General features: G+C 54.1%; 1 protein-coding gene across 1 annotated transcript in view; it reads right to left on the bottom strand.

Annotated features, from left to right (window-relative positions):
• LOC122391924 (inositol 1,4,5-trisphosphate receptor-like) overlaps window positions 1-22,027 on the bottom strand; it is a 50,005-nt gene that overhangs the window by 13,505 nt on the left and 14,473 nt on the right. Inside the window, exons 4-8 of the mRNA XM_043386266.1 lie at window positions 7,738-7,824; window positions 6,115-6,384; window positions 3,474-3,704; window positions 2,912-3,056; window positions 1,730-1,935 (exon numbers count right to left, since the gene is read on the bottom strand). Coding sequence (XP_043242201.1) covers window positions 1,730-1,935; window positions 2,912-3,056; window positions 3,474-3,704; window positions 6,115-6,384; window positions 7,738-7,824 — 939 coding nt within the window. The remainder of the gene's footprint in view (window positions 1-1,729; window positions 1,936-2,911; window positions 3,057-3,473; window positions 3,705-6,114; window positions 6,385-7,737; window positions 7,825-22,027) is intronic.

Raw genomic sequence — 22,027 nt, 5'->3', positions numbered from 1 at the left:
CGGTCAAAAGTAGGTCAAATGTTGACCTAGGACCAAAAAATATACCACCAATCGCGAGATCTCGTTGAGAGCAATCCGTTGGTTTTTTCCGCTAAGCTCTACGACCTTCCGTTTCGAAACGCCAGGGGGGGGTCGTAACAACCCCCCCCCCCCTTGGTCGTTCGTGTTATGAGAAATGGGCTGGTCGTGCGAGGGTTAATGGGCGGCAATAGGTATGATATTTAGGGACTCCGATACTTCGAAGGGCGCCACCGTTTGTTTGAGGGTGACATCATCACTTTGAGGGCCACCACCGATACTGTTCGGGGCGCCACCGACACTATAAGGGGCGCCACCGACACTGCCAGGAGCACTTTGACCGGCGTTACTATCACATATGGGCGCCGTGAGCACATTGGGGGGCGGCACCATGACGTGGAGGGGCATTACGGAAGGTTTGAGGGGCGGCAACATGACATTGAGGAGCGCCTCCGACACTTCGAGGGACACCAGCATTTCTTTGAGAGGCGGCACCTTGACTTTTGAGGAGACACCACCGACACTGTAAGGGGCGGCACCATCACTTTGAGGGGCGCCACGGATGGTTTGAGAAGCGGCACCATTATGTATATGGAGGGGCGCTACAGAAAGTTAGAGGGCGGCAGCATTGTATTGATGAGTTCCTCCAAAACTTTGAAGGGCGCCACTGACACTGTAAGGGGCGGCACCAGCACTTTTAGGGGCGGCAGCATCATTTTGAGGGGTGCCACCGACTCGTTGACAGGAGACACCATCACATTTAGGGGCGCCACTGGCACTTTGAGGGAGGCACCATCACATTGAGGGGCGCCACCGATACTGAAAGGGGCGGCATCATCTTCTTGAGGGGCGGCATTATCTGCTTGAGGGGCAGCTCCATCACAATGAGGGGCTATGTGGATACCTAGAGGGGCGGCACCATTATATTGGTGGGTTCCTCTGACACTTCGAAGAGCGTCACTGGCACTATAAGGGGCGGCACTAACACTTTAAGGGGCGGCAGCATCATTTTGAGGGGCGCCACCAACTCGTTGGCGGGCAGCACCATCACATTCAGGGGCGGCATCATCTGCTTGAGGGCCGACTCCATCACAATGAGGGGCTATGTGGATATCTAGAGGGGCGGCACCATTATATTGGTGGGTTCCTCCGACACTTCGAAGGGCGTCACTGACGCTATAAGGGGCGGCGCCAACACTTTAAGGGGCGGCAGCATCATTTTGAGGGGCGCCATCGACTCGTTGGCGGGCAGCACCATCACATTCAGGGGCGCCACCGGCACTTTGAGGGCGGCACCATCACATTGAGGGGCGCCACCGATACTGGAAGGGGCGGCATCATCTTCTTGAGGGGCGGTATCATCACATTGAGGGGCTCCACAGATGCTTAGAAGGGCGGCACCATTACATTGAGTGGGACTACTAACAGATTTAGGGGCGGCACTGTCACATTGAGTTGTGGGATCATCACTTTCTATAGACGGCTGCTTCACTTTAAGAGGCGGCATTATCATTTCGGAGGGCAGCAGCCTCACTATGAATGACGGCACCTAGCCTGCATGTGCGTGCTGCATCCTAGAGGGGGCGGCAACTGGGTCGGCAAACGGCTGTCACTGGGTCGGCATTCTCCGTGACTGGGTCGGCAATTGCCGACCCAGTTAACATGTTAAAATACGCCCTGCTCTCCACCTCCTCTCTATCCCGCCCCTCACCTTGGACATGACTGGCCTCTCGCTCTCCTTGTCGATCGGTATGCAGGTGGAGTGCACCCACGCCTTGGTGGTGAAGTGCTGCAGTCGCACGTACGACGAGCGCGGCACGTGCGACTCGGGACGCGTGTACACCGTCGGGTCCAACTCGAAGATGGTTTGTAAGTCGTTAGAGCTCTGCATAGGCACCAGCTGGTACACAGGACCACCTGGAAGCATGGGATTATTGGAAATGAATGCACACAAATAAATGAATGGAAATATAATGCTAGGTAAGAAAGCATTTCAATAAACAACACAAATCTGGATGGGAAGTCGTGCAAGATCTAATTGCTTGGGTTCGCCGCTATACGACATATTTTTACCATCGTATAGGACGCTTAATAAAACACAAGGATGTTGCGCCGATCGCTCACAAACTATTTTGCTAGCTGTTTACCTGAGGAAAGAGGAGTTGATAGGACAAGCAATTTACCTGGAAACCAAGCCTCTACATCCAAGCAGTTTTGTTTTGTAATAAGCAAACAAACGATGAGTCATGTGTGAGACAGCGAAAACTGCGGATTACACTGGTTGACAATACTTCTTCGTCAAACCTACGACCAGAAACAGCTCAATTGATGGAAATATTGAGCCGCTAGCGTTGCTAGGATCGTTTATACGATTGTGCGACAGATAAGGTAGAACACAAATTAGAAATAGCTGGATAAGCAAGAAAACAAATTAAACCAAAACGACGACAAGCATCGTGAAGTGTATAAAGATGCGATATCATTGGCATGATAAGTGTTTTCACAGATGAAAGAGTCGGGTCCACTGCATGACTAACGATATGGGAGGGAAAACGGCGGACAATGCACATTTCGCCAGTCACAGGGCGCTGTCTGCCTTATAAACTACTCACCGGACTAGCACAGCCCACGCGGCCCGTGCCCTGTGGTTAGTGGATGAGCCCTGAGTGAGACGGGTCGGTAAGCCGACGCATCTCGCACGACCTGTACTCTGTGGCTAGAGGATGAGCCTTTGGCTGTGGGAAGATTACAGGTCCGGGGTAATCGTTAACCTGCACAACCACTATTCCAACAATGTGTCTCCTCGAGGACGGATGGCTGCCCAAGGAACCAACCGTCACGCAGCGACACCTTTGCGACCTCTGAAGGGTCCGCGCCCCGTTCGCGGACGTACCGCCGCTGAGTTTGTCTCGGTTGGCGTCTGGCGTGTCGTCGCTGTCCACCTCTGCCGCCAGGTACTGCCCGGTGGCCAGGTGTTTGTAGCGGAACAGCGAGTTCCAGTGGCCGGCGCCGCCTCGACACCGGTCCACGTTGTACACCTGGCGACAGTCACAGTCACAGTCACAGTCACAGTCACAGAGTCACGAGAGGTGACGGGTGCGCAGGACAGGTCACGAAAGGTCAGATCACTCTCAGTAATCAGTTCCGCCCGAATTCGGTAGACTACGCGACACGCCATACCTTTGATGCATTCCATATAGCTGACTTCAAAAGTTTTAAACAACGGATAATGTTTGGCAAAAAGCACCCTAATACAGAACGCCGCTAAGCAGTTTCCAAATTTACTCAGCTATCTTTCCACTGACCCCCGTCCCCACATCCCGTCGTCATCGGTCCGCCGGGCCGCCGGTATCTCACCTCCACCTCCCAGACCCGCCTTGCTGCTGGTGGCTGAGGTGGTGGTGTCACGGTCTCTACCCCCCCCCCCCCCCATCTGCCTGCCGCCGGACTCTTACCTCCACCTCCCAGAGCGCCTTGCTGCTGGTGGCCGATGTAGTGGTGGCGCGGCCGGTGGTTCGAAGGAACACCACCTCCCGGCCGTGGTGCTCGTCCACGGTGAGAAACTTCTCCTGTTCGGCGTGAAAGAGCCGCACCACGTCGCCGCCCTTCAGCACCGTGTCCAGGTTCTCCTTGTGCTCCATGAAGAGCGAGATCTTCCAGCAGGTGCTGGCGTTCAGCACGTTCACCTGGCGAGGGGCGGGTGATGAGTGAGAGTTGTGTGACACTACGGTGATGTGGCTCAATTTCATATAAAGTTGAAAAAGGTCGTTCGGCCCTTGAATACAAAATTCATTGCTCATCTACTAGGATTGTAGCCGAGCGTGCAGCCAGGTTTAGGAATATAGCTCAGCTCCTTGCAGCCGGGATTTTCCAACAGACTCTTTATTCTATCTCCCCTCCTTCCAGCCGAGGTCGTCGGGCAGCCCATGATAATGTTTCTCACCTCCTTGTTAGCCGGCGTTGTTGGACAGGTCGTGTACACCTCACCCCCTTCAGCCAGGATTGCGAACATATCTCACCTCCTTGCAGCCGCGGTTGTGGAGCAGGCTATAGTATACTTTCTCACAGGGTTTCGGAGTCGGAGTCGGAGTCGGAGTCGGAGTCGCCCGGAGTCGTGGCAAGCAGCCAGGAGTCGGAGTCGGAGTCGGAGTCGGAGTCGGTCCGGGAGCCTCGACTCCGACTCCGGAAAGTTAACTGAAGTCTAAAATCCGTGCTATCACTTTTCAGTTGTTTTTAACCAGTGGCCCCACGGCAAAATTCGCTTCCGATGATCACAAATAAGGTATTTTTCACACATCTTGTTTTTGTTCTGAAAAGCTAGCGTTGCATCTTACAAATGTCAAGTCATGTCATAACCTAGTAGGCAAGCAATTTGTATTCGCGTTATAACTTCTACTATCCAATGTCAAAGACTTACTTTCTTCTTTTATCGCTCCAAAAAGTGCCTAACACAAACACAGACCGACATGATGGCGATGCCCGTGGCCATGATACGGCCACACTCGTGCTTCTCGGCGGGTTTTCAAGCCGGCCGCCGGCCGCTGGTCTCTAAAGATTCAGCTGCGTCCACGTGGGAGAAATGGTGACCGCATGAACGAAACCGGAGCGATCTCCCGGTGCGCGAACAGGGTGTCCGGAAAGTTCTGGCGCCTCTTTTGGACGTCGTCTAACGCGCGCTGTGATTATTGGACTTTCAACCAATCACCGCAGATATGACCCCTCGTTCACCGCTCAGCTAGGTGTCGTGTAAAGATGTCATTGAAACCGTTTTCAGTGCTTGGTATACGGGCGAAGATGCGCCTTGTCGCTGAGAGCCCGCGCGCGGGGGCCCGGTGCGGCTTGAACGAGGCGCGAGTTGCAGCGCGATGCGGCGTTTCCCGGCGAACGGTTGAGCAGGGAAAAGTGCATTCCGGATCGGAAATTTCTTAGAAAATATTCTCTCTCAGTTATGACCACGGTATGCCAAAGCTGCTGAGACTGAAGCAGCATTTCAGCGGCAATCGAAGAAAATCGTCCTGCATCGTCAAAACCCGCAGGCGTTTCCGCCCTTGCGTCGAGGCCGTCGTCGGCACAGACGGTGGTTACAATGAATGGGCACTTAGCAGAAGCATGTGGCTTGGTGTTCCTGGTCATTGTTTTGTTCTATTGTTGAGTATCTATGGACCAGAGGCATTTATTTTAAAAATGTTGAAAAGCCAGGACTTTCCAGTATAGACCTAACATGGCGCGTCATATCACGCGGAATTTGGCAGCCACTATTGCCCTTTGTATCAGACCCGGAGTCGGAGTCGGAGTCGGAGTCGGAGTCGGAGTCGGTCAGGAGCCCGGAGTCGGAGTCGGAGTCGGAGTCGGAAGAGCACTACCACGACTCCGAAACCCTGCTTTCTCACCTCTTTGCAGCTGGGATGGTCGAGCAGCCTATGGTACCGTCTCTCACCTCCTTGCAGCCGGGGTTGTCCGGCAGGTCGTGGTACCGTCTCTCACCTCCTTGCAGACGGGGTTGTCGGGCAGCCTATGGTACCGTTTCTCACCTCCTTGCAGCCGGGGTTGTCTGGCAGGTCGTGGTACCGTCTCTCACCTCCTTGCAGCCGGGGTTGTCGGGCAGCCTATGGTACCGTTTCTCACCTCCTTGCAGCCGGGGTTGTCCGGCAGATTATAGCACAGTTTCTCACCTCCTTGCAGCCGGGGTTGTCGGGCAGATTATAGCAGTTTCTCACCTCCTTGCAGCCGGGGTTGTCGGGCAGGTCGTGGTACCGTCTCTCACCTCCTTGCAGCCGGGGTTGTCGGGCAGGCTATAGCACAGTTTCTCACCTCCTTGCAGCCGGGGTTGTCGGGCAGATCATCATAGCACAGTTTCTCACCTCCTTGCAGCCGGGGTTGTCGGGCAGGCTATAGCACAGTTTCTCACCTCCTTGCAGCCGAGGTTGTCGGGCAGATCATAGCACAGTTTCTCACCTCCTTGCAGCCGGGGTTGTCGGGCAGATCATAGCACAGTTTCTCACCTCCTTGCAGCCGGGGTTGTCGGGCAGGCTATAGCACAGTTTCTCACCTCCTTGCAGCCGGGGTTGTCGGGCAGGCTATAGCACAGTTTCTCACCTCCTTGCAGCCGGGGTTGTCGGGCAGGTCGTGGTTGGCGGCCGCGTGCAGCACCTGGCTCGTCTGGCCGGCGCCCATCGGCGCCAGGATCACCTTGTCACCCACCACCACCTGGTCGCCGGCCTTGCGCAGCTTGTAGAACGGCGCGATGTAGAACCACGAGCCCTCGTTGCCGGCAGCGTCCAGGTAGACGCGCGTGGCGTTCTTCTCCAACAGCGCCGGTAAACGTTTGTTGACCGTGAGGTACTTGTTGGACTTGAGGTGCAGCAACTGCCGACAGAAGAGGTAGGTGATTAGTGGTGAGCTGCTAATAGCAGTCATAGGTTATCGCAAATTCGGAGCGACCCACGGTCAGCATGTCAATATAACGCGATTGACGGGTCGGGAAGTTTGTGCGATTGGTTTCTGTAATTGTACTCCGACATTTAGTGATCCATCGTGGGCGTTGGACCACCCATGTTCCACCAGGTCGGCCGGAGTAAATGAGCTGCCACTCAGCCATGTTTCATACTGTGACCGCGGTGAGGAGTCGGGACAGCCGGACCCGGTCTGGGACTCGGACCCTGGATCCAGCCCGTGCCCGGACCCATCAGCTCCCAGAGCACGCGCCAGGGAGTCGTCTGTCACGGCGCGCGCCCAATTGGATCGTGGCTGAATTACTGACCGGGCGAGCGGCGGCAGTTTGGCGCGATATTGACCCGGGATGAGAATACCATGGGAGGTCGACCGACCGACCGACCGACCGACGGACCGACGGACGGACTGACCGACGGACGGGCAGACAGATGGACAGGTGGACGGATGGGTGCTGACATTTCTTTGACAGGGGATCCGCAGGACGCACGGGGCGCCGCCGGAGATGCATTCGTCTCGGGTAAAACTCCACGAGTCATGGGTGATAAGAGTCTAATTTCCATTCAGTGCTGATGTTCGTTCCCTTCTGGACGTCTAATACAGATAGGCTGAGGAGAGAAACGGTCTGACAAAAAAGGTGGTCCAAGAGCCTTCTTCATGGTAAAAGGTCTCCTTTCTAACTGCTGCCAGAATAGCAAGCGTTTTTCATCTGATTTTTGATAGTTTTCATTTTTATGCATTGATTTAAAATCATTATTTTTACCTTGACCTATCAACATTTCTCGCTTTAATGAGGCGGTTTTGTTATGTGCGCCATTCCAAAGAGTAGCTCAAGTTTCCTTCTCGTTCTAATGAGCCACTAAAGTTTCTGCTCGTTTAAAACGGATCTCGTTTGAAGTTATTCGCTCAGCTACCTCCCATTCCAAGTCATTTCACTTGATACAGTTTGCTCCTAGTAGGCTGAAAAACTTCGTAACACTATATTCCTTCGACGCTCACAAAGCGCATGCTCATCTCATTTACATGAGAAAAATTTCGATACAGTGAGACGATTCCACCCTTGCCTCCATAGACCATTAACCAAAGATGTAGGAAGTAAGTTCTCTCCCTGATCTCCATAAAGCGATCCCCGTAAACAGTAAATACCACCCAATCTTTCCCCATCCTATCCAGTCTGTACTGTGTGCCATTTTACAGCCCCGGCCCGCCCTGTGTTCCGTTCGCCTCCGCTCCCCGGTGGTGTAAACATGGGCCGCCTGGCGCGCTCACCTGTATACAGCTGTTATACTGGATTATTGTTCCCAGCAGCTTTTTGTGCTCGCTCTCGTTCTGCTTCTTCTCGATTTCCGCGGCGTGCTGGAACAGGGCAGACAGTCAGACGGAGGGAGACGAGGCGTCAGGTGGAACAGAGGGTGTCAGTGAGGTGGGGAGGGACACCCGCACACAACAGTCGGTCATACACGGACCGGCCGCTAGTTTGAAGAGACTGTGGTCTGTCTTTGTGTAGTCAGTTCCTGCTGTCAGTCTGTCAAACAAGATGCCGCGCAGCCGCACTGTGGGCACTGGGCAGTGTCGCTCATTACCGCCAGTTCAACGGTAATTATCTCCAGTATAGCCTTAGATTCATCGTCGTCGCATTCAGTTACACCCAAAGTGATCCAATCTTCAGTCCGTGCCTCCCCGCCTCCCCGACCGCGCCTCCCCGAGTGGCCGGGCATGCAGTGACGGTAGCACAGGGCGGGGAGATCGAGCCACCGCTCTCCGCTGGCTGTGACGGTGGCCGACACCGGCCGACACCGGCCGACACCGGGCCGACACCGGGCCGACACCGGGCCGCTCGGCTCCGTTCCAGCCGGCCGCCGCGGACCCCGTTTACGGGCGGCGCTATTCTTGTGGTCCCCCAGCATCGCCGCCGCCGGTCCGCACTCAAACAAAGGTGAAGTCTCGGAGCGGAGTCGACCGCGACGGGGCAGGGAAGAGATACAGCTTTCCAACGACCGCCGTGAGCCCCTGATTTTGGTGAGCTCCAAACTGTCCCCAACTACCGCCATGAGTCCCTGATGAGAAGAGTCAGACATTTCGTTTTTTCTCACAGACAATGACAATAGGTACAAAAACGATGTAATAAGACCAGACGTTTCGACAACAAAGTGCCTTCGTCAGTGGAAAAACAAGATATAGGCTTTACATCGATAAAAAATATAGAAGACGACCAGCCTGCGCGAAATACAGTTTTACTTTTTTGAAATACAGGTTAATTCTAATCTCGCACTAAAATGTTATATCGTTCTTCTGTCTAAACTATTCTGTAAGTCATAATCACAGCATTGGAATCGACACATTGACACATTATAACAGAGACACTCCTATGTATAGATATAGCTATTTGTTTTTTAGCACCATTTTGGGCCGATTGCGAAAAAATTGTCATTGTCTGTGAGAAAAAACGAACAGTCCCTGATGAGATGAGGTCCAAACTATCCCATGCTACCACCGTGAACTGCTGATGTGATGGGGTTCAAAGTGTCCCCGACCCCCACCACGATACGCTGTGATGAGCTCCAAACTGTCCCCGACCCCGGCGGTAACTCTCCGCGGCACCACACAGCCACCCCGCTAATGTTCCTTTAATGGTGACCGAACCGGGCACCGGCCCATGTCATCAGTGAGGGCGGACCCGGCCTCCCGCGGTGAATGGCAGAACACCGGGCGGTCCCGGGGCCGGCGCAGCTGGATGATCAGAGCTGCAGCCCGGACACCAGCGGCTCTCAGATGACGCTCCGGGAAGCCAACCGGAGCAGGGTTTGCAAATAAATGAACGCTTTGGGAGCCTTCGCTCGGTCCAGCAAACCTCTGCCCATGGCATCCGCGCATGTTTGGTGGATAACGGTCGCAAGCCTTTCTGTAACACCAGCCCTGCATTTTCCAGACCGAAGTTGCGCAGGTCGGTACGGCCAACAAGCCACAGCACCACCGGGTGAGTCCGCTTGTGGCCGTGTAACTGTGTGACGGCCCTCCCCGCCGCCCGGTCGGCAGTCGTGTGCTGTACCTAATAAAGACGACCGGACGGGGGCCAAAGGTCGGCCGGCGCCGCTGGGGCCGCCGCCAGGTGAACGGCGAGTGCCGTGGAGCCGGCGGCGCAGCCAGGTAACACGACCTGCCGCGGGCGGCGCGGGGCTGGCGACGGGCGACGGAACCCCGCGGCGGCCCGACGGGACCCCGCGGCGTCCGACACTCAGCGGGGTCTCGTCAGGTCAGGTTGAGTCTGGTCTGGGCTGGTCGGGTCTGGTTGAAACTGGTCGCTCTGCGCCGACAGCCAGAAGTTGTCATTGTCAGTACCCACTGGCCAGACTTCGAAGGCACTAGGCAGTTGTGTCGGTAGGCAGCGACTTCAGTGGACGGGACGGGAATGCCTGCCAACTCTGGGAGTGATGAACACCATCCGGACCACTTCACACATTTTATGTGCAATTATTACAATCCAGGTGGCCTTGCAAACCCACACGCAAACATGAATGTCATTCGAACAAATAATCACGGCACCCGAGTTCCACTTAGTCCGTGCCGCAATATGAATTTTAAAACGTCACATATGTAGGAGCCTCAGCTCGTACCGCGGTCCCAAGTGGGAGCCAGTCCAGTCCCTCAGCCGCCGGTGGAACCACTGCAGACTGTCTGGCAGTGATGCGGGGCGGGGGAGGGGGCTGTATTCGAGGCTCCGCCCGAGTTCACCGCCACCCGTCTGTGGACGATTTACGGCTCCGTACTAACAGGCCGGTAACGCAGCAGGTGGGCACGGCAGCTCACCGCTCCGACCCGCAGCAGTCGACGACACCGTGGTCAACGGGGGATGATAACACAGCTCAATTTGTTTATTAGGTCTTTGAGGCGCGTCTGCTACTATGTTCATTTCCCTCGCTTCATAAATTTCTCTCATAGAAAGCTGCCCCAGCTCGCACCTAACACTTCCACATTTACCAAACGGTGCCGCCATACGGGTGCACATTGCACAGTCTCACCATGGCTCCACGCGTCCCTCCCTCCCACCACAATGCTCCTCCCACCGGCCGCGGTGCCCCTTCCCTCCCACCCGTTGTCGTCGCACGTGCCACGGGCCTCTCACCGCCCCGTCGTCAGGGCCGACCGGTCGTGGCCACGCCACCCCGACCACGAACCACAATTACGAGTCACAATAGCCACGGTCACGGTCGCCGCTGCCGTGACGGGCAGAAATGCGTACCTAACGAATAATACATGTTTGTCACTATGTGTCGGAATTCGGAAACGGAACAGGTGTTGGTGCGAGATGGTTGCTTTTAGTGGAAAACATCGACGAGTTTGCTCATCGCCAGTCACATTTCCCGGTAATGTGATGGGAGAGATAGAGTTGAAACGTCACTTATCGCAGTCAGATTTAAATCCCCTCTCGATGCCGTTTTTACGTTCTTTGTAGGTCGAGTGCATCAACGGAACAATGACATGCAGCCTTTTCCCTACTACAGCAGACAATGCTCGCAACATCACCAAGAACTACAGACACCTGAGCCACTCGAGCCACGCGCCGGTCTGCCGACACTCGGCACCTCCCGGTGAGACACACAATAAACAAGCGTTGATAACCCCTATTTTCAAAGCAGGTGCTCGAACAGTTTTCTCAAACTATAGGCCAATTTCGATCTTGCCTACCTTTTCCAAAGTCCTGGAAACAATCATGTATACTCAGCTTATTTCATTTATTAGTGAAAATAATGTACTCTATGAGCACCAATTTGGCTTCCGCTCGGGTCATTCCACCTATATGCCGGCTGCTATTCTACATGACTTTTTGACGGCTAACTTAGCTGACAGCAACAAAGCAGCCTGTATATACTTGGATTTGGCCCGTGCTTTTGATACTGTAAATGTAGAAATCCTGATGAAAAAGTTATCCAGATACGGCATCACAGGGATCGCGCATAATCTTTTAAAATCATACCTCAGTCAACGTTCTCATAGGCTTAAATACAATGATATTGTCTCAGACGAGAAGCCTATTTCCTGCGGGGTCCCACAAGGCTCAATATTAGGCCCTCTACTGTTCACTTTGTACATTAATGACCTTTCCCAGGCTTGTGAAGAGGCAAAAATCCTTTTATTTGCTGATGATACAGCCCTTTTGTATGCTGCCCCAACTCTACACGAGCTACAAACTAAAATTTCAAAGTCATTCCCCAAAATATGTACTTGGCTGCATGCCAACAGGCTATCACTGTCTATAACTAAAACTATTTACCAGATGTACAATGAAAATGGGGCTACTGAACTTCAAATACCTGTGATGAACTCTCTTTTAAAACAATCAAGTACTGTAAAGTACCTTGGTCTCTTGATCGATGATGATTTGAAGTTTAAGTCTCACATAGCAAAGGTTGCAGGACTTTGCAGTAGAATGCTTGGAATACTACATAGGGCTAATTATTACCTGAATAAAACTCTGTTACTCTTACTATATAACGCACTAATCCTGCCACATTTGTCCTACTGTGCCGTTATCTGGGGCTCGAATTATGAAACTAACTTGAAGCCTCTTATAACCATTCAAAAACGCGCCATACGCTTACTAGCGTGTGCTCGTCCACAGTCCCACACGTCACCACTTTTCCGTGACCTAAAGCTTCTCAAACTGTGTGACATAATCAAATACCAAATCCTACTCATCATGCATGACTATCTGTTTGAACGTCTCCCGCGACCACTTGCAAAGTTTACTTTAAATGAAAGTAATCAACCGGCCAGGAATGTCAAACATTTTAATGAATCCATCCCTGGGAGCTCAGGTGCCAGAACACCTAACTACCGTTTAACTAACTACCGCCAATTTGTACTATTTTATAGGGGGCCTTTGTTATGGAATAACCTCATAGCGTCTAAGATACCCAACATCAGAAACATTCCATTGTCGAAAGCGTCTTTCAAGAGATGTATCAAGATCTTGTTTTTTGACACTTACTGATTTATGAAAATAAACACTCATCATTTTGGTGATTGCAGAGACAGGGCATTTTCTCTTTCACCTTTAGCACCACCGCGTATTCGCTAATGTTAAAGCTTTTGTCATGATATAAGTACATCTATGGGGTGTGGCCTCGGGAAACTTGTGACCTTTACCACACCTCATGATGTCCCCAACTTTAAAGCAATCAAAAATGATCCGGAGTCTGATTTGTTTTGCCTTGTTTTGTTCGTACCTACTCAGTTTACATGCCTTGTGCGTATTTTTCGTGTTTAACATGAAAAGTTATGAATATCTTACTCTTATGTTATAGCCACTTGATTCACAGTTCCACACACCATACCTGCTTATTTTCCCAAGTTAAACTTGTCTAGTATTCTCCTAATGTCCATTCTATACCTGTTCCAGCACCACGTCTGCTGACCCTGAAGACGCTGATTGCGGCTGGCAGAATGCCGGCCACCTGGGGCGCTGGCTGGTGCCCGGGATGGTTGTTCGGGCGCCTGCTGATGTCGTAGAGGCTGCTGCGGGCAACTACGAATGGGGCGGACCCCCCTCCCCCCTTCGGGCGACTGCCCGGGGTTGGAACAAGTCTGCTGACTTTGAAGACGCTGATGACGGCTGGCAGGAGAATGCCGGCTTCCTGGGGCGCTGGCTGACGCCCGGGATGGTTATTTGGGCAGCTGATGCATTTGAGGCTGTCGCGGGCGACTGCGGCAGCCCCCCCCCCCCCCCCGATGGCTGTTCGGGGCGGGAACAGTTCCGCCGATTTTGAAGATGCTGATGGCGCTAGCAGGAGAATGCTGGTCTCCTCCTGGGCCGTTGACTACTGGCGCCTGGGTCGATGATTCGGGCAGTTGCTGACGTCGTTGAGGTTGCTGCAGGCGACTGCGGCGTCCCAGGTGCCCCCCCCCCCCCCCGGTGGCTGTCCGGGGCGGGAACGGGTCCGCTGATTTTCTGATTTTGAAGGCGCTGATGGCGGCTGGCAGGAGAATGCCGGCCTCCGGAGGCACCGGCTGCTGACGCCTGGGCTGATTGCTCAGGCGGTTGCTGACGCCGTTGACGCTGCTAGGGACGGCTACGGCGGCCCAGACTGCGCCCCCTGGCGGCTGTCAGGGGCAGGAACATTGGTGATATGCGTTGATCATTCCGGATCAGCAATGCAGTATATCATGTTTTTGCTGTTGTTGTTTCTTTTCATATTTGCATAATTTAACTTCGCACCATGTATGCTGTTTAAAACCTTGATGGCGTTACCAATGCCTATCCTTAACACTAATATCTAACATTTTGTCCCCCTAACACTACTAACTGTCCACATTCCTTGTGCCATATTCAATGGTAACGCCATCGATTCGCACTCTTTCACTTGTTACATTTGTTCTGCTGAGTACGGTTCATCATTTTTGTTTTTGTTTTTCGCACTTAATAATAAACCGCCGGTGGAGTCCGGTTGAAGGATTAAAGACAAACACTCTGCCGGCGCTCCCGACAGTGACAGCCTCCGACCAGCGCTGTCGGGAGTCCTATCATCCCGTCGCGGTACCAGTGGTAATGGTCAGTGAGTGGGGGCGGTGTCGCGTGTCACGGCAGCTCGGTGCCGGCCCAGAGAGGCGTCCCCGAGGAGCGGCGCTCGGCCCGGCCCGGGGGGCAGACCAAGGCCGGGTGGGGAGGGAGGTGCACGATAGCCGCCCGGTGTCAGCTGCTGACGAGCGGGCTGCTCTCAACACCCGAGCAATGGCGGAGAGATGGCTGGCTGTAGTGGAAAAACTGACTGCCGAGATGTATCGGCTATCATGACACATGTCAGAGCCGGGAGCACGGTTGGTGTCTGTGTTTACCTCTTATTGGGGCTGTCGTGTCGTTAATCAATATCCGCCATCTGATCCAGGCCGTGCATCTTCACTTGTCAGGCAGTCCAGGCACGTTTTGTTTACATCTTAAAACGCATCCTCTGGCATTTGAGAATCAAATTTTTACTCAAAACTTGAATTCCAAACCGACAACAGCAAAGTCTGAACCGGAACACGTGTACCTGCCGCCCGCCGACGGCTGTCAGCGATGCTGGGGGACTGTCAGCAGACTGTCAGCCACCCGCTGACAGACAGCTGCGACCCATCCGCGGAGGGGAGACAGACTGTCACCGAACGTCAGCTGTGTGACGCCAGACATCAGTTGTTTGACAGTTGACACCTAACGTCTGCTGTGGAGCAGCCAGACACAATAGCATGAACAGGAGGTGGGCACAGTGGAACACCAAACTGACCCAGATGCGTTCCACATGCCCGGATAATGTCAAAGTCCATCAAGTTTCGTCGACTCCTCAGCCGACAGATAGACCGGACCAGTTCCTCAACATTGTCACTCGCCGAACCACAGCAATCCATCGGCAATGATAGCTATACCAGCCCCTCCGCCCCCCCCCCCCCCCCCCGACTTGTGTAACGTGTCATTAGCATAAGAACGTTGCTAGCTAGCGCGAAAGGTCCCGGGAAAGTTTCATGGGGCCAACTTTGCGGAGGAATGAAATAAAGAATGAGCATACGAATGATTCAGGCCGAACTCCGCTGGCCATAACTCAGGAGGATAATCTAGCCTGAAACAGCTGCGAATGAACGATAATTCGTTCCATTTCAACACGAGCGGCGATCCAGCAATAACTCGTTATGAACCAGACTGACGTACGGTCTAGCTCACCCGTTCCCTCCTGCCTCCACCCACCACGGTCAGCCAACGTCACCACGTGCCGCACGAGCCCGCTGCCTTTTGGACGCGGCACTTTTACCGATGACCGCCGAACACGGCTCGATGCTGGTCAATTCCGGTTGGGAGCGGTGGTGTGGCGGATGTGGCGCAGGCAGGACAGTGCAGTCTGTCAGTCGGCAGCTGAGTAAATCCGCTCAGCGGCTCCCCGAACCGGTACAGGTGGATTCCCAATCATATTAGCCGGCTCCGGCTGAGGATATAGGGTGGTGCTGAGCCATCAGAAACAGTGAGCAGCAGACGGAAACGGCTGCTGAGCGTTACTCAGAGCAGAGCTCAGAAGGCAGCTTTGAGCTCTGCAGCTAACAGCAGCCTGCAGAATGTTTGTCGCGATGGCTTAGCTCAGCTCGGCGCATCGCGATGCCGATGAGTGAAAAGCGGACAACAATAGCGATTCGTTGCAGTTGAAATGTTTGAGTACCTACGCAAACATCTGACATGTGAAATGCTCTGAGTCGGGGCCGTCATAACAATGCGGCTGCGGTATATCGTCTAGAGTTTACAAGTACGAAACATACCGCCAGAAAATGGCATAATGTACAAAATAAGTTATCAATATCCACCCGGTTTTACGCCGGACAGCCGTGAACAGGCTCGCTCCGGCTCAGTATCCGGCTCGCGCCGCAGTCACCATATTTGGATCCATCGGTATTCGGTAATCCACGGCCCGTCAACAACCGCAGCTCTGAGGCAGTGGTTAGCGCAACGGGGAACTCCTCAGGGGATATGGGACTCGGCTTGACGTTGAGCAGTGCTTAGTATTGGCATGTGGAGCTGATCAGCAGGGCTCAGTCTCGATTATAACAAATCCTCATAGACGACAGTTATTCAGCTTTGGGCACCCGCAAAGCGAGATAGCCTTGAGCACACGTTTCGTATTGTTGGCCCAAGGTGCTGTCTGAGGCGTGTCTATCCGCTCAGCTCCGGCAGCGCGTGCCGCTATCCTTCCACCACTCCCCCCCCCCCCCCCATCCCGTCCTGGGTCAAACAGCGCCAGTCAGTCTGCGAATTACCGACCACCAGCCGCGACCACAGTCCGCCGAGCCGGGGGCGTAAATCAGCGGCTGACACGGCGTAATCCGTCAGTGCGGCGGCGTAATGCGGCGGTAATCTGCCAGCTGCGGCCCGCCACGAGCCGCCCATGACACCGGGGGCGGCGGGGGAGGGGGAGGGGGCAGCACGAGCGGGGACAAGGCACGGCCGGACAAACACGGCAATCGGACCGCGCAGCGGCAGCGGCCGACGGCAGCATTCCGTGGCGGCAGCGAAAGTATGCCGAGTTTTAATGTAGTGTTTACATGTTTGGCTCGGACTGGCTTTTCGTGCTCTTGTCTGGCCTCCCGGGGGTACCGGCCAATTTTGCCTCATTCGTGATTGATAAGAACTAATATGTGCATATTTTAGGAGCATTTAGATCAATCGCAGCATATTTGCAGCATGCCATACACTGTTGGGTGCATAACTCTGCACAATGAGGAATAACATGAGCGTCTTATCAAAATAACCGTATCTCGTGTGCAGCTTATTAATAAAATAAGATGCATAAAATGCTGAAATAATGTGGCCTGAGCATCATAAGCAAGGCCTGGAATAAAGGGCCCCTCATTTAATGGAACCTGCCATAATAAAACCAGTGCATGAACATCATATAGATCATGTGAATATCAGATAGCCAAAACGGTTCACCCTCACCCGACATATAATGGCTGGGAACACCCAAATCGCCCGACATTACGCTGGCAAATTCAGCGATAATACTCTAATAGCGCCATCAATCAAAGCGATCGCCGTATTCTCACAACCTGTCGGAAGCACGGTCGGGTTAGGCGGCGGCTGCAGGGCGCCAGCCAGGCAGCCCCCGCTAAGCCTTAGCCACCGCCCTAATCGACAGCCACTGGTAAGCCGTGAGCAAACCCTCGCTCCGCGTTAGCATTACAACCCTAATTGGCCTTAACATTGGGATAGATGGTAGCGTTGGCCGCTGGGACGTCTCGAATCTAACATCAGTGGGTGTTAGAGCACCTTAGCGCCAGTTAGTACGGGTAGTGCCACGCGGTCTCAGCTGCGGCTGATACCGGCGCTCGCCCCGGTCCCTGGTCTCCGCAGTCCGAGTGACCGACCCGGCACGGCGCACTGGCCGGCACAGCGCGCTGCTCAGCCCCGGCAGTCAGTGCCGCCTCCGACCATCAGGTGCGGCGCGCCGCCCCGCCCCGGTCCCGCCCGCCGTGACTGATGGTAGCGGCGCTCGCCTGGCAGGCCGACATACCGCGGCCCATCAGTAAATGGCTGCGGCGGCGGACCGCGACCCAGCCGCTCCGCCCGGGCCGTCCCCAGAGCACGGACAGCCGCCCCACGGTCCGGCTCAGAGGCGACTAGGATAAAGCGTGAGGATACCGGCCAGCTTCCTGGCCTGACTGGAGCATATCGTAGAAGGGACATGAGGTACGGACGCCATTAGCGGCACATGGCGCCTGGCGGTGGGGGCAGCGTCCCTATCCGGTAGAGCGCCGAGCGGTACTTTGACCGACGAAGCAGCGTCTCCTTCCTGCGTTTAGCCGGGCTCTATCCTCTAATTAGCAGAACTTTCTAAGCAGGGAATACGTCCTCAACCCGTCCCTGGCCGGAGGGCGCACTGGAGCACGCCAGTCGGTGCTGCTATGACGCCTGGGAACTGCCTCGGGTCACCACCGGTCGGGTCGGCCACCAGCACACTGCTGTACTGAGCGGCGCGGGGCAACGGTGCAGGATGGCTTACCCAGTGCCGGCCTGTGGGAACTCCCTGCGGGGGCACGCCGCCCTGCAAACATTGCTGCCTCGCTCACCGACAGGATGGCAGTCTGGCGGGCCATGTAGGGACAGGTGAAACAGGCGTCGTGAGCTCTTACAGATGCCGCGTCACTGGCAGGTCAGGCCAGTCCAGAACAAAAAATAGCTTGCCAGTTTCCGTCAAGGGAGACTTTTCAAGTCCTGCATCCATCACGCACAGGTGTAGTGTAGTGATCTCAAACATGCTGTTCAACAGGTGCACTACACCAATCCCGAGTAGGGTGGGCCACCAAGCACGTATGAATATGCATGGCTTGCTCTATTTGGCTAATGAAACTAATTAGCAAACAGTAAAGCCCGGTGGTTGATTACGCCGACGTTGCGGTAACAAACGGCCGACATAACGCCACAAAAGCGGGTCGGAATGCCGCGCTAATGAGAACTGAAAGCACCAGCCGCGGCGCCTTCCTCCTGCGCTGCAGCTGGGTGGCGGAACGATTCCGCATTGCAGATGGGCGGCGAGAAAGTGCATAAATGTGGAAAGGTGGCTACCGGCGAAAAAAGGCTCTCTTAGAAAGGATTGCACGATGACTTGGAAATACGCGAGAAATGAGAAATTGGAGAAATTGGAGCGAGACATCTGCAAGTCGAGAGAAGACAAGAAGTTGGAGATGATGCTGCAGAATACAGGCACATCTAATGCCAATGCCACAAAAGTGACAGAATTATCAACAGTGACAGAATTATCAATCTCGATTTGGTGGCAATTCTAAAAAAGAGCGAATTAGATTTCTCCAACCTCCAGTCCTGTCTCCTCCCAAACACCGCCAAGCTTCAGTCCCCCGTCTATATGTAGACTCCTCCACGTCCTCTCAAAACGTCCCACACTGGCACGGCCGCCACATATATACCAAACCGGTCTGCCTCCCGAGAAATTCACCAGCAGGCCGGCTCTCCGACTACAGGAATAGCCCAATACATCAGGACAGGACGACAGTTCCAAATTCCAGCGGACGACCTCCGCGGGCATGATCAATGAGTTCACTCCCATTCCATTACCGGCTGGCCACTCGGCCGATCAGAATGCCGCCGGCGGGTCACGACCTTCTGACCGACGGGGGATGTCGGCCGCACAGAGCTGCAGAATGTCGGGTAGACAGTATATTCTCGGTGAAGAGTGCTAACGCACTCACGAATTGGAATTTCCTACATGCCGGGATATGTCTTAAGCACAGCACGAGCCGGGCAGTAAAACTATGACCAAGAAACTGTCGGTGTCAAAATGCCATGCTATTTGATAGGCCGGGCAGGAAACAAAAGTTTACTGCCCGGGTTTACTGCCCAGGGCAATGACCTCTTAACTACAGTTTATCGCATTAGCCCAGGGGTATAATTGACAGGGAATGTATAATTGACATCATTATTGCATGATATTTGCCGCGTAAAATTAGAAAACTAACATTTTTTGGTAAAAAATATCTGCTCTGCTTATCAAGGGTTTTGAAATATGTTGTATTGGTTACAAAGCCGAAATTATAATCGAAATTCGTTATCGCTTGTTGTCTTATCTTCGTTTGATATGTCCACTGATACCTTGGGCCTAAGTTATTGAGTTATTATTTGACAGTTGTAGTCCTTTCCTCGAAACAAACATGTAAAATATGGAAAATATAATGTATTTCACGAAAGTTTAGCCATAGGGCATCAACAAAGTACGATTACATAAATAAAAAAAAGATTCTTGTAAGAGCACTGGAAAATTCACGTTAAATCACTAGCTGGAATATTATGCCATCTTCTTGTTCTTATGTCGTGGCAAATTATTCATGTATTATGTTCCTTGGATATCCAGTTGTTGTGCCATTCTGAGTTAATATTTTCAGAGACGATTCCGTTTGAAGTCAGGTATTTTGATGCATTTTCTTCTATGGATTTCCTTCAAAGCTTTAACCACAGCAGTAGCGCAATCATTGTTAGGAAATTATGGACAAAACAATTGTATAAAAGTCACCAAAACCTGTCAAAACGTTTTAATAGGCATGCGGCATGTAGGAAAAATCTTACTGACCTAAGCCGTACGAAATTATTTGGAAACTCGGCTTGCAAAATTTGACTCCGGCCCTCGTGCTCCGCACTCGGGCCTCCGTCAATTTTGCAAACCTCGTTTCCAAATAATTTCGTCGGCCCGGTCAGTAATATATAAAAATACATGCTTGTGAATAAAGTAGGAAACAAAGAACCAGCGCAGAGACATGGGGAAGTCCGTTCATTCGTCCATTGGCATGTAACTATGTCTGTCTGTATAACTGTCTGCCAGAGTGTCTATGCGTCTGTCTGTCTGTGTGTGTGTCTGTCTGTCTGTCTGGCTGTGCCGCGCGTCTGGGCCATTGTGACGTCAGCGGAGCGGAGCGGAGCGGACCGATCGGTCCCGCTCCGTCTCGGCCCTCGGCGGGTCGCCGCGCCGCCGGGTCACAGTCGTGGCCCGGTGAGCTCGAGTACGACCGGCCCCGCCCCGCGAGCACGCACCGCCTCACCGCGCCGTCCTGGGAACGGCCGCGGTGACGCAACCACCCACAAACAGACCCACTGCGGCCCTCGGCAGGGCTGGGATAATAGGCGGGGCCGCGGAGGGTCGTTAGGGTTTTATAGAGAGATGGGCCGGCCGTGACTCAAGTGGCAGATCGGCCGAGCGGTGGGAAGTGGGTGAATGCCTCGGCGGAGTTATCGAGCGTTGCCCTCGGTAGGTGTGCGACCGACCTCACCTCTCTGTGACCTTCCCCGTATCACGTAGAGGGCACGGGAGCGGAGTGGACCCATTGTGACCTTCCGCCGCATCAGGCACCATAAACTGACCTGTCAGTCAGCCCCCGTGCCCTCCCCTCTTCAGCACGACCCCGCCCGCCCAGCAGAGGGATTCACTAATCCGCGAGATAGCGGTTCCGATAGCGTTCAATGGCATAGCTGGGCGGTAGTGCGCCGGATTAGATAGGTGTGCGTCTCCCGTCGCTAGCTGAACTTGGGCGGATCGTGACGAGAGGTGCAGCGCTGAACGGTGGCGGCCGATATGGGGTACCACGAACAATAAGGGTCAATGGGGCAGCAGTTACTCAGAAGGGTGAACTGGTAACAGCATTGACACGATGCCAGGCACACAGAATCCAACACTTTTCGTGAAGGGTAAACCGACGAGTGTTAATGGGCAGTTTCCCTTGCATTATACGAGCTACACTGGGATGATGAAATGGAGAGCAAATACCTCAATAAACAAAAACTCATCAACATCCAAAAATGAGATGCATCCCCGAACACGAGTGAACACAAAGGTGACAAAAGAAGCCAATTTGAGCTCCCGTGCGCATGTGTACAAAAACCGTGTTCAGTCGGCCGTGGTTTTTGTTTCCGACGCGTGTGCCGGCCGAAACAACGTCCGTTGCCATGGCAGCGGAGACGCACTTAGCGGCATCTCGGCAGGAAAAACACCGGCAGACAGTGGGAGAGGCACGGCAGCCGCACGGCAGACGGAGGGCCGGGAAACGGTCACAGAGACGGACCGAGCCCGAGTTACCGCGTGACGCGTCACTTCCCGGACCGCCCGTGACGGCCAGACGTCACGTCACGGCGGCAGGCGGCGTAACGGAGACGGCGCCGGTCGGTGGTTACCGATGAACGGCGTCACGCTCCTTTTGGCCCGGCGGGCGGAGGCAGGCGGAGGCAGGGTCGGGCGAGCGGACGATAAGGGACGCCAGACAGAGTCGCGGGGGAGCCAGACGGAGTCGCAGGGGACGCCAGACGACAGAAGGAGCCGTTTGGCACTATGCTCCGAACCGCAAACCCACATAGTCCTATACGACTCAGCAGCGGCTGGTGGGGAATTCAGCGAGGCAGAAGAGCCGCCTGGCGATCCACCACCCCATCCGACACGGAAATCCGCCCCATACTCCGCCCCACAGACATCCGACGCACCGCATCCCTCCTTTCTCCGGGGTCCGGCCACCCACGGCTACTGTCCATAGCCGCCTGACCTCCCGGGGTGCGCCA

The sequence above is a fragment of the Amphibalanus amphitrite genome, unplaced genomic scaffold, assembly GCF_019059575.1.
Source record: "Amphibalanus amphitrite isolate SeventyFive unplaced genomic scaffold, NRLGWU_Aamphi_draft 000462F_arrow, whole genome shotgun sequence".
Lineage (NCBI taxonomy): Eukaryota > Metazoa > Arthropoda > Thecostraca > Balanomorpha > Balanidae > Amphibalanus > Amphibalanus amphitrite.
This window is presented reverse-complemented; position numbering and strand designations above follow the sequence as displayed.